This window comes from Onychomys torridus, chromosome 3, assembly GCF_903995425.1.
Source record: "Onychomys torridus chromosome 3, mOncTor1.1, whole genome shotgun sequence".
In the NCBI taxonomy this organism is placed as follows: Eukaryota; Metazoa; Chordata; class Mammalia; order Rodentia; family Cricetidae; genus Onychomys; species Onychomys torridus.
The window spans coordinates 15,376,342-15,388,991 of NC_050445.1; the positions used below are offsets into that span (position 1 = coordinate 15,376,342).

Consider the following 12,650-nt stretch of genomic DNA (forward strand, 5'->3'; position numbering starts at 1 on the left):
CTCAGCCAGTCTGGTGTGGTGCCCTGAAGCTGAGGCAGGGGAGCGGAACTTTTGTATCATAGCTACCTACTCCCAAGTACAGTAGAGTGGATCAGTGGCCTAAGGAAGCTTCTCCTAGATGCAGTAGTGGTACATGTCTCTGTTCCAAGGGAGAACTACCGCAAGTTTTGCGTGTCTTCAGTTCATGAAGTCCAATGTGGAGACCACCCTGGGGAAAGAGGGGGTGAAAATTGGTGTCTATCATCTCTCTTGTTATTTCTCTAGAATTCTTCTCCTGCTGTTGACTTCAGGACTGTGAATCAAGCATGTTATACCAAGTTGATAAATGAGGAAACCATAGCCATTTGGAGACAAAAACTCTCAGAACACAACAACGCAAACACAGTCAAGTATGTATTTAATTTCACTTCTTCCAAAACGTGCTGGAATTTTCCTAGCTTAGTAGCTGATATTCTCTGCAACTACAGAGGTTGTGAATATAAACGGAGTTTCCGCATTTATGGAATCATTCTTGTAAATTTATTTGGAGTCTCATCTCATTAGCCCCCGTTAACCCAGTGATTTCCTCGCCTATCCTACTCATCTTGGCTTCCTCATTGCAAGATCTTTGAAATCCCATGGAGGAAGGCCCAGGTTGGTCTCCCAGCTGAGAGCTCTCTGTATTTTATTACCTGTAGGAGGGTTCTCTTCACACTGATATGTCAAAGAATTTTGAATCTTTTTTGTTTGTTTGTTTTTTGTTTTTGTTTTTCAGACAGGGTTTCTCTGTGTAGCCCTGGCTGTCCTCAAACTCACTCTGGCTGGTCTCAAACTCACAGAGATCCACCTGCCTCTTCCTCCAGAGTGCTGGGATTAAAGGCGTGTGCCACCGCCACCCAGTAAGAATCTTGAGTCTTAACAACCTTTTATTTTTAGCTAATTTGTATAGCTTCTACACTTTTTTTATTTAATGTGATTAGTTGAAATGATAATTCAGAGTCTTCTGGGGAAAAGGCACAATAGTTGAGTTTATTTTAGTTTATAAAGGAAAATAGTTTCTGTACTTTTTTTTTTTTAATAGATTTTTGTTGACTTTGAGCAGCATTTCCATGTTTTTCCTGTAGTCTCATTCATGGGAACAAAGAAATCAATCTGTGTAACAAAGGCAGCTGTCCTAAGAAATGCATGATGGGTAGTGCTTTATGATCAAGACTGTTGGAGCAAACATCCAGGCCCTGCCCTGCAGCAGCTGGAAGAATCTTTCTTCTGTTGCAGGCATTGTTCAGGAACTGAGGCTAGTCAGTAGTGAGTAGGGTAGTGAGGAGAGACAAGAGAGGTCAGACTGCTTAGCAGCAGGCGACCTGTAAGCATGGACTTTACCAGTACTTCTGTTTTCTTACTTATGAAACGAAGCTAGAGGAGACCACCTCTAAAGATCTTACCTGATCCAAATTCTACAGCCAACAGAAGTTGTCTCTGTCTTAGGATTTTATTGCCGTGAAGAGACACCATGACCTCGGCAACTCTTATAAAGGAAAACATTTATTTGAGTGGTTTACATTTTCTGAGGTTTACTCTGTTATCTATTATGGCGGGACAAGGCAGCATGTAGGCAGACATGGTGCTGGAGAAGGAGCTGAGAGCTCTACATCTTGATCCAAGGGCAGCAGAAGGAGTCTGTGTACCAGACTAGGCGTAGTTTGAGCATATAAGACCTCAAAGCCCACCCCCACAGTGACACACTTGCTCCAACAAGGCCACACCTCCTAATAGTGCCACTCCCGATGTGCAAAGCATTCACACACGTGAGTCTGGGGACCATTTCTCCTCGAGCTGCCATGGTTTCCTTCTAGTCATTTGCTTGTTTTATCCCTTGACTGGCATGGCAATCCTGGGTCCTCAGAAAGCAGCCACTTCTATAGATTCTGCAAAATTTAGGCAATAGGAGTAAGTCTTTACTCATCTTTCTCAGAGGGTCAGTAGAATAGGGAGATGTGATCGGGCATTTATTAACTTCTGTACATGGGAATTAACAGCTCACTTTTTGTTTTGTTTGTTTATTTTTTGTTGTTGTTTGTTAGAAATGGTGGTAAGAAAATGTCCAAGCTTTTTGTTAGAAGCAATTTTTCTTTTATGGGTTTTTACACTTTAAAAAAATAAACATAACTTGTGGGACACTTGTTCTTGTCCATTTGCAGAATACTGTTCTCTAAACCGGGTGTGCACCTGCTGGAGGACCGTAGCTGCCCTGATGACCTAAGGGCCTGGCTAGTCGGAAGACTGGCCTGGTGCTGCTGGAGCTTGTAGAAGTACTGATTCTAATTCTTTTCTCTCCCTTTCTGTCTTGAATAGCGGTGTTGTTCAGATACTGTCTTCTGCAGCTTGTTGGAATGGAAGCTTTCTGGAAAAAAAGTAAGTGACCTAGAAGCTTACAAACTGGTGTGTAATATAAATACTTACCAAAGGCCGTGAAAGACTTCTTTTGGGTAGTAGTTGGTTTTGATTGAAGGGGAAAAGCTGACATTTGCATACAATTGAATATCTAGTAATGGTGAATTAGATGACCCCAGGGTGGCAGTGTTTACTCACTCCTCACTGGTAGATTTGCAGAGAGAAACTGCCCCTCAGGAGGTTTAGTGTGACAGAGGCAGAGACAGGAAGTTCTCTGAGTTCAAGGCCAGCCTGATCTACAAAGCAGAGTTCCAGAACAGCCGGGGCTGTTAAACTCTGTCTCCAAAAACCAAAAAGAGAGGGGGAAAAAAAGATATTTCTTTTTCAGAAATGATCTCTTTCAAGTTTCCTGGCTTCTACAGGTATTCCAAGACTAAACACACAAATCTAAAGATTTCAAAGCTGTGATCCGTATATAAGAGAAAACATACTAGAGTTTCCTTTCTAAGTCTGGATATCTTAGGGTTGTTTAGATCTAATTTTTACTTTAAGTACTTTTATGAGGAAGGCTTGGAATAAGAGAGTCTATGTACCATTTGTTCATAAGTGGGCCCCTTTGCCTAAGGGAAGAGTGTGTGTGTGTGTGTGTGTGTGTGTGTGTGTGTGTGTGTGTGTGTGTGTTTGCTTGGAACCAGCTGCAACATCCACATCTAGCAAAAAGATAATGAAGTGGATCATCAGGCAAGGGACCTGCTTTTATGCTTTGTAAAAGGCTTAGCTTGAAATGGTGGTCTTCGTATTTTGACTTGTGGGGGGGCAGATTTGAAAATTTTAAGCCATGTTTAAAAGTGGAATTGCTCTCAGTCCTCAGGAGGCAGAGAGAGGCAGGTGGACCTCTGTGTTCAAGGCCAACCTGGTCTACATAGAGAGTTCTAGGCTGGCAAGGGCTACCTTGTAAGACCCTTTCTCAAAACCAAACCTAACCAAACTGGGGCAGGAAGAATCACTGTAAAGATTGTTCTGTTGGTTTTTCCCAAATTAGTGTTCTATAATATCTTTTCTACTGGGTCCAGTTTAAATCTGGCAAGAATGGATTAGTTAATTAATTACTTACAGTTTTAATCAGCGTTAGCTTTTTGTTTTCTCTTATTACATATGGATTTTTGTTTGTTTGTCTGTTTAGAATTGATGAACATTTTAAAACCAGTTCCAGATTCCCTGGGATTGACCTGAACTCAACTAGGGTTTTATTTGAGAAGCTAATGCACTCTCAGCACTCCATGATTCTAGAACAGGTATGTTGTTTGTATTTATTATAAAATGCTGTTTCCTTTCGGTTCAGCTTCTAAGACAAAAGGAACAGCAATACGGAATGAGAGTCTTGTACAAATCTTATTAATCTTGTAAATATTAGTGTTGGGGGTTGGCTGTCTTTTGCTTACATCTTCCTAAGGATTGGCCTCTCTGAAGTACCAGGTCTTTGTGGGTGGGAAGCCAGGAGTCTGAACCAGAGCCTGGCTCCTCCTGTTTGCTCAGTGCTCACCGAGTGAGCAAGAGTTGTGAGTTCATCTGTTGACTTATGAATTTGGAGATGAGTTGTTATAAGTCTCGGATGTGTTGCAGTTTCTCACTACTTTTGTTCTCCTCTCTTACAGATATTAAATAGCTTTGAAAGTTGCCTCATTCCTCAGTTGTCAAGTTCACCCCCAGATGTTGAAGCTATGAGAATCTATTTAATACTGCCAGAGTTCCCCCTGCTTCAGGACTCTAAGTACTACATCACGCTGACTATCCCCCTGGCGATGGCCATTCTGCGTCTGGATATAAACCCTAGCAAAGTCTTAGGTGAATTCATCAGACGGAATACCACTGGTTTTGGGCTTACTTTCTTTGTTTTGCTGGCTGGCTCTTGTAGATCTAACAATCCTATTTGTTGCCATTTAATACCTTTACCATTTAATTCTTTCTTTGCTGTTGATTTCCAGCTAACCCTGTTTTCAATTTGGGCAAATTGAACTGTTATTTAAGTTAACTTGAAATGATTCATGACATTAATCCCAATGTTGAGATATTCATAAAGTTAGATTATTCAACTTTAAGCTATTTTTTCCCCTTAACTTGCTTGCAGTTGTAATGCCTCAAATATTATTATCCATCTGTCTGTCCATCTCCAGTACTAACTTTAGGGGGTGGGAGCCAAATGAACGGATGTTGTGATACAGAGCTCTCCAAGAAAGAAGAGATAGTGACCTAGCGAGGACTTAGGAAATGTTTTTGTTTGTTTTGTTTTGTTTTTTAGGACAGTTGAGTCCACACTGATTTTTGCAGGCTCTGGACACTTTGCTGAGATAAGAACCTTCCGTTCCTCAGCGAGCTGGAGAGGGTCTCTGCTGGAGCAGCACCTGAGACATTTTTAGTAGTCCCGTGCAGAAACCTGTCACCTGGCTTTTTAGTTTTTTCTCCCCCTTTCTTGGTAATTTTTTCAGGTGTTTGTTGCGACTTGGTAGCTTGTGTGGTTCAGGTGGCCTGAGTGTCACCAGAGCACGCCTTTCCCTGGAGCGAACAGACAGAATAATAATAATGAATGAATGAATAATATGTTAGTACTTAATACTTTCCATGATCGGGAGCGTGCTTTCTTAGGTGTTTCTAACAGGTGTAAAATAGAGCAATGATAGGTTTTAAAGACATTTGTTAGACTTTTTAAGCTTTAGTATTTTAAATAGTTTTTTATTTTTCTAGGCCAGGTAACACAAAATAGAATAGGATTATTGAATTTTATAATTAATTTATTTCTAGCTTCTGACAGTTCAAATTTAAGAGAGAAACCTCACAGCAAAGTGAACACAGTAGATGTCTGTCTCACAAATCCAACAGCTGTCAGTACTTTGTCCATTTTTAAAATTCTTCCCCCATTTTAATTTTTTAAAGTTTTTATTTTGCCTGCATGTATGTCTATGTACCACGTGCGTGCCTGATGCCATGGAGGCTGGAAGAGGCATGCCATGCCATCAGGTCCCCTGGAACTGGAGTTTCAAAGGGGTGTGAGCAGCAGCGGAGATGTTAGGAATACAACCTGAGTCTGGAAGAACAGTCAGTGCTCTTAGCCACCCTGCCATCTCCTCAGCTGCCCTCCCACTTTAAGTTTTAATGAAATATTGTGAAGAAACCTTATGGATTTCAGTGGGTCTAAGTTCATTTCTGAAGAATCCAGTGATAAAATCCTGCTTGGTTATGTATGAGAAAGTACCACTTGGAGAGAATATACATAATGGATTTCTTTTTCTTTTCTTTTCTTTTTTTTATTTTATTTTATTTTATTTTTATTTTTTTGGTTTTTCGAGACAGGGTTTCTCTGTGTAGCTTTGTGCCTTTCCTGGAACTCACTTGGTAGCCCAGGCTGGCCTTGAACTCACAGAGATCTGCCTGGCTCTGCCTCCCGAGAACTGGGATTAAAAGTGTGCGCCACCACCGCCCGGCTCTTATTTTATTTTTTAAGATTTATTTATTTTATGTATGTGAGTGCTCTATCTGCATGCACACCTTTATGCCAGAAGAGGGCATCAGATCCCACTACAGATGGTTGTGAGCCACCTGGTGGTTGCTGGGAATTGAACTCAGGACCTCTGGAAGAGCAGCCAGTGCTCTTAACTACTTAGCTGTCTCTGTAGCTCGTAATGGATTTCTTAAACCTTAATTATACCTCGTAGCAGAAGGAGTGGCTTCTCTCTTCCTGTGAGCGTAAGGTGGCACAGAATGTCAGTAGTAGAGTGAGCAGGGCTGAAAGGCTTATGGCTCAGGAGTGCTACTGCAGTAGATACAGTCAGTATCCTGGTGCCCGGAGGCTGCCGCTGGTCCCCACACAGCTTTGGAACTGAACTTCTTCAGATAAGCCTTCGGCAGGAGTCTGGGAAAAAAACACTTAAGAGGAGAGGGCAGGAGAGGGAGAAGGAACAAAGGAAGGAGTTGAGTTTTAGGGTTTCTTGTGCAGCTGTTTTCTCCAGACGTGTTTCAATGGTTCCTTTTACAAATCAGTTTTGGGAAGCTGTCTTGTAGACTAATATTTATCTTCTAGCTGTAAGAGTTTTAGCTATTAAGAAGAAGACGAGAACTCTTGCCTGAAATTGTGTGTTAACACATGTCTTTTTTCTTTCTTTCTTAAGATAACTGGTGGTCTCAGTCATGCCCGAAATATTTCCTGAAGCTGATAAACCTCTATAAAGATGCGGTCCTTTATCTCCTAAAGGGAAGGAAGACGTTCCTCATCCCTGTACTGTTTAACAATTACGTAACTGCGGCTCTCAAACTTCTGAAGAAACTGTACAGGGTAACTCTTGGGGACTTGGGGATGGGGAGGGGCTGGTAGGGGGAAAGGCTGCCGGGGCTTTCTTTCTTTGGAGGACTTTTCAGTTCTTCGGTTTTAGTTGTTCTGACTTTGTGCTTTCGTCAGGTCAATCTGAGAGTGAAGCATGTGGAATATGATGCATTTTACATCCCCGAGATTTCTAGTCTTGTGGACATTCAGGAAGACTACCTCCTGTGGTTTCTGCATCAAGCAGGGATGGTAAGAATTCATGTAAAGCCTATGTTAAAGCTTTGGCCTTTTTGTGGTTTTGTTTGTAAAATGTACACTTGAGCCACATACCTTCTCTTTGACCCTAATGCTGGCGCCACACCTGTCTTTCACTCAGTTAACTTTTGCATTCTTGAAACTTGGAAGTATTTTAGGTAATCCTAAGTGTCATAAGGATTCACAAGGTATCTGGGGCTGGGAGTAACTTAATGGTGAAGTGTGTGCTTAGCATGCTCAGGCTCTAGGTGTGATCCCCAGTGCTATATTAAAAATGAAGGAAGGAAGGAAGGATGGAAGGACAGACAGATGGACAGATGGAAGGAAGGAAGGAAGACCAAAATATCTAAAGCAATGGATTGGTGGTTGGCAGAGGTGGTCTGGAGGCAGTGGGAAATTCAGGTTGTCTTTTAATGCATTTTAGGCTCCAGTTCCACAAGGTGCGACAGTTCTGGAATTCTGTTGTGTAACAGTGATATTTTAGGGGTTGTTTTTATTTTATTTTTTTAATATTTTATCTTAAGTGTTTGGATGTTTTATCTATATGTATGTCTGTGCATCATGGGCATGCCTGGTGCCCACAGAAGCCAGGCAAAGCCATTTGATCTTCTGGAACTGGAGTTACAGACTGCAGTGAACTGCCATATGAGTCCTGGGAATTGAACCTGTGTCCTCTGCAAGAGCAGCCAGTGTTCTTAACTATTGAACCATCTCTCCAGGACCTTGTTTTGTTTCTGAGATAAGATTTCATGTATCCCAGACTAGCTTTAGACTCACTATATAACCAAAGATGACCATGGCCATCCTGCCTTTCTACCTCTTCCCACTTTCTGGAATTATTGGTGTGCTTCCACACCTGATCTTCATGCATTGTTGGGTATCAAACTCAGGACTTCATTTAGCTAGACAAACCCCTGCCTAATGAACTGTCTCCCCAGTACATGCAGATATTCTTAATACTGCTGATCCATACATTTGAAAATAGTGAGGATGGTATATTTTATATTATATACTTATTTCTGAACCACAAATTAGATAACTGGACATTAATATATAAACTTTTGGCATCTCTTGGATCTTAGAAGATCTACCACACAGCTGCCTTCCAGAAGTCACCAGCTTGCTGGGTGGAAGAGCATCTTCTAGATGAGGCTTTCTGTGTGCTACCATCCCTACTGATTTACCCCTGGCATTGGGGAATCATTTGCTATTCATCGTTTTTTTGGCAGATAGCCTACCTAACTCTTCTTACATGAGCTACCCAGACCCTGCAGCCACCTCTCATTGAGGATAGCTCAATAAGGATGTCATGCATTTCTGACCCAACTCTGATGATGTTTGACATAGCACCCTAGGGACTGTGGATTCCTGTCTGCTGCTACCCTAGGCATGGCAGCAATTTGCTCAGCAATAGCAGACTGGCCTGGATATATGGGAGGCTTGTGGGATTTGTACAGATTTGAGTGCAGAGAATAGGTCATCATTTGGTACTTGTTTTTAATACAGCTGGTGTAGCAGATACATCTGACGTGAGTCCTTTACCACTGGCACAGAATTCATCACCAGCTTTGGGGTGGCATTTTCCCTGTATGGTTTGTGAGCTGCTTTGCAGCCCTCTTTGAGGGGAAATTATTTACATTAGTGTATTTAACTAAATAGCAAAGGCAGTTTCCTTTGTCAAATGGTAGATGATCAAAGTAATGGAAATATTTTTCTCATGGAAAATTTAAAAATTGAGACACTTGTATTTTTTGGTAAGATTTTGTTATTGTTTTGAAAAACAAAATGCTTTTAAACAGAAACATTTTTAAAGAGTTGATACTGGAATTTTAACATGGGAGCATCAATGGACTCTAGTTTTACTTAATTTAGAAGTTATGAAAGGCTGGTTTGTAAATTATAAAATGTTAGAGTAGAAATGAGTCTGAATGAGTTATTTCAGGTAATTACTACTTTGTCCCTAGGTGGAACACAGAGACTTGGGGATGTTGTACAGTTTTTCTGTAGCTCGGTTTGCTCTGATATTCAGTTCTTATTTCCTTCTGGCCCTAAGAAGGAAACTGTTCATAGTAGAGTTTCGATGGTCATGACCATGGTCTCTGAGTAGAGTTGCTTAAATGAACAATTTTACCAGTTTCTTTCTGTGATAAACAAAGATGATGTGGTAAACACACATCTTACCAGATCTCAATATTCATCTCCTCTTTGGTAATTAAAGCCATTACTACAAAAGGGTAGAAAATTAGCTGGAGTTAGTGTGTGACTTTTTATGCTTTCTGTGGAAGTTTTTCTATTGTATAAGGTACAGTGTAATTAGAAATTGAAGTTTAAGTTTCTTGATGTCTTGAGGCTTTGCTTTTAAGTACTAATGGTATTTCATATAGTTTTTTTAAATTACTTTAAAAAATAGTGAGTAGTTGGTTTGCTGTATTAATATTTTAACCTAGTACTAGCAATAGTATATAAGACAGAGCGCATTCTAAGAGAACTGGCACTTGTGGGGATCCCTGCAAATGCTAATGCCTGCAGAGAAATGAACCCCTGAGAGGCAACAAAGAAACTCACTCAGTTCAGCACACCTTAGCCTGGCTGGTCCAAACTTCTGCAGTCTGACGCCAGGGCAGTTTAGTTTAGATGCACTTAAGTACATGCAGTACAATTTTGGAAAAAAGATTTCCTGGTAACAATTATCTCAGTCCCATGTGCATAATAAGTGTACGGCATGACTGCATCGAAACTCCTTTGCAAAGTGCATGTGACCATGAAGATGGGTTCTATAGCTTAAGGGCCTAGGACTTGATGTGGGGTCTCTCACCTAGATAACGTACAGGTCAACCAACAGGCTATTAAGTACATGTGACATCTCCCCTAAGGATGGGTTCTGTTGCCTGAGAAACAAAGCTAAGGATAAAGATCTAGGGAGGGAGAGTCTGGGAAAAACATTCTGGGGGATTTGGGTGGGGTCTGGCTTTATAGATAGCAAAGGTGAACAGGTCATTAACACTACTCCCAGCCTTCTGGGAGGAAAACAGGTGTGTATTTCCTTGCTTGAGACAGCCCTGTGTGAGTAGCATTCCCTGTTTCTCCAGGGTTTATCTGTGAGCACGTATGGTAGAGCACACCTTTAATCCCAGCACTTTGGGAGGCAGAGGCAGACAGATATTTGTGAGTTCAAGACCTGCATGGTCCATAGAGTGAGTGGGGCTGTATCCATTTTTAAAAAAATTTATCCATTAAAAAAAAAAAAAAAGACAAAAAAAAAAGGACTGGATTAAAATTCCAGCTTTGATCGGCTGCCTTTGGCCTTAGACTAGTCAGTTAATTTCTTTAGGCCTGGCATTCTCATTTGGCAATGGGAGTTGTGACAGTATGTGAGGATTAGTGGGGCCACTGCAGTGCCTGGCACATCAGGAGCCTCCAGGGACTGTTTTTCACAAGCAGCTCTTGAACACCTACACATGTTATTACCTTGACTAGCCACTGGGCTGGAACACGGCCTTATGTTTATCTACCTTGACGGGTAAAGCACAGACAAAGATGGTTCTGAAGTGACTGACTTGGTTCATTTTAAGGAGCAGCAACGGTGTGTTATTTTATTTGCTAATAATGTGCCCTAGTCTTCATTTGAAAACTTAAAAAGCATACAGATGACTGTCCCTGTAGGTTCCCATAGAGGGCAGTGCAAGTGAGGCATTCAGTGGTTTGCAAAAGGCTTTCAGAATCAAAATCTGAGACATCTTGACATCTTGCTGTTTCATAGCTCTGAAAAATGAACTTATGCCATAGATGCAACTCTATAGCAGGCACAGACCTTGAAATACTGTTCACTGGTAGCATGGAACCTGAAGTTTGGTTTCTGGGGAATGGGTAGCCCGGGATAAACAGCATTGTAAGAGGTGATCAATTCAATTTAATTCAAAATTAGCATGAGAGTAAGTCAGACCAACCTGCGTATGTGTGCACTGACCTGCATCATATGTTCCAGACTTGGTTCCACTGGGCTGGGATTGTCTCTTGTGTTTCTCAGTGTAGAGAAATGTTCCAAGATCCCTAAAGGAGGATGGTTCTAAAGGATCAATAGGATGGTTTTTAATTATTGTTGCAGTTAAATGATTTCATTTAAATATACATAAACACAAAAGGAAGTATAGTTCTTACTCATACAATATACATAAGCCAAGTTAAATGTACACATTAAATAAGAAAACATTACAGTCAGTCAGATGCTCATGAGTTTCATAGACTCAGTGTAGTGAGCTGGCGTGTACCTCCCAGAAACGAATGTTCCAGCATTGTAGACAAGGACTACAGCCACCAGGCCCAGGCCTGGCTTGAGTTTTCTCGCAGGCCTTCAGGGATGACTCGGCTTTTTTTCCACCCTCCGCTGTTAAATCTTATTCATGCAGCAAACTAGGGAAGTATTGGCTTTTTCCTTAGTAAACAGAGCATCTACCAGGCCAAAAAAAAAATGGCTCTTTCTTTTCTCACTCTGTTTGCAACCCACCCGTGCCGTTATTAACAGATAAGTGTAGATTGGGTGATACCACACAATAAGAAGAGATCTTTCAGGATGTGTTTTTTATTTTGTTTAGAAAATCATTTAAAAACACAGGACATTCTACAAGACATTAAAGCATCAGCAGCATGTCGGATCTCTAAGCATGAATAATGTGTTCATTGTTTTCTTTGGACAAATGTTGGAGATCGAGATGATCTTTATTACTGGTTTTTGTGTTTCTGTTAATAATATTTATTCCATAACTATCATGAACATACCATGCTAGAAACATAGATGGATATGTTTGTGTCTTTCCACAGTGTCCATTTATTGATTAGCAATAGATTCCCATTTATGGTTATTTTCCACATTGCTGTAACTAAATGCCCGAAAAAAGCAACTTAAAGGAGTTCAGAGGGATGCAGTCCCTCATGGTGGCGGAGACATGCTGTGGGAGCAGCTGGGTCCACAGCATCTTTCAGGAATTCAGTCATAGATGGCTTTCTCTTTTGAGATAGGGTCTTCTGTAGCCCAGGCTGGGCTTGAACTCACTATGTATCAGAGAATGACCTTGAACTCATTATATATATACATATATATATCCTCCCAGTGCCAGGATTATAAGCATGCACCACCATGCTCTCTGTGCAGTGCTGGGAATGAAACTCAAGGCTTTATATGTGCAAGACATGTGCTCTACTGAGCTATACTTCTAGTCTGATATTCTCACTTTTTATTCTGGCCAGGATCCCACCACATAGAATGATGCCATTCACTTCTAGGGTGGCTCATTGCCCCTCTTAACACCCTCACCAATATATTCAAAGGTCTGCCTTTCTGAAGATTGTAGATTGACCAAAAGAGCTACCTATCACGTGATAGCAGACCATTATTAGCAAATTACAAGTTCTTTTATTCTCATCTAATTACTAGTATTACTTGCAAAATCCCAGATTACATTTTACACAGTATGCATGCAGGTTACATACTGGCTACAAAAGAGTTCAAGAAGTCACAGAGCTCAGAAGCTTTATGGGAAGCAGATGCAGAGAACTGTATTACAGGTGCCTCCAAGGTTGCTGAACCCAACTGGATTGTTGCTGGAGGCCAGCAGGCCTGAGCCACAGGGTTGAAAATGAGTCATAGCATGGAGCCCAGCTGCAGGGTTATCGGATCATCAAGGTGAGGCACAGGACCTGGTCCAGATAGATG

At 41.2% G+C, this 12,650-nt stretch overlaps 1 protein-coding gene across 4 annotated transcripts in view; it reads left to right on the forward strand.

Moving 5' to 3' along the window:
• Herc3 (HECT and RLD domain containing E3 ubiquitin protein ligase 3) overlaps positions 1 to 12,650 on the forward strand; it is a 104,743-nt gene that overhangs the window by 49,822 nt on the left and 42,271 nt on the right. For all 4 annotated transcript variants that reach the window (XM_036182890.1, XM_036182889.1, XM_036182891.1 and 1 more), the window contains 6 exons: positions 265 to 389; positions 2,332 to 2,391; positions 3,554 to 3,665; positions 4,026 to 4,215; positions 6,534 to 6,697; positions 6,821 to 6,934. In XM_036182890.1, coding sequence (XP_036038783.1) covers positions 265 to 389; positions 2,332 to 2,391; positions 3,554 to 3,665; positions 4,026 to 4,215; positions 6,534 to 6,697; positions 6,821 to 6,934 — 765 coding nt within the window. The remainder of the gene's footprint in view (positions 1 to 264; positions 390 to 2,331; positions 2,392 to 3,553; positions 3,666 to 4,025; positions 4,216 to 6,533; positions 6,698 to 6,820; positions 6,935 to 12,650) is intronic.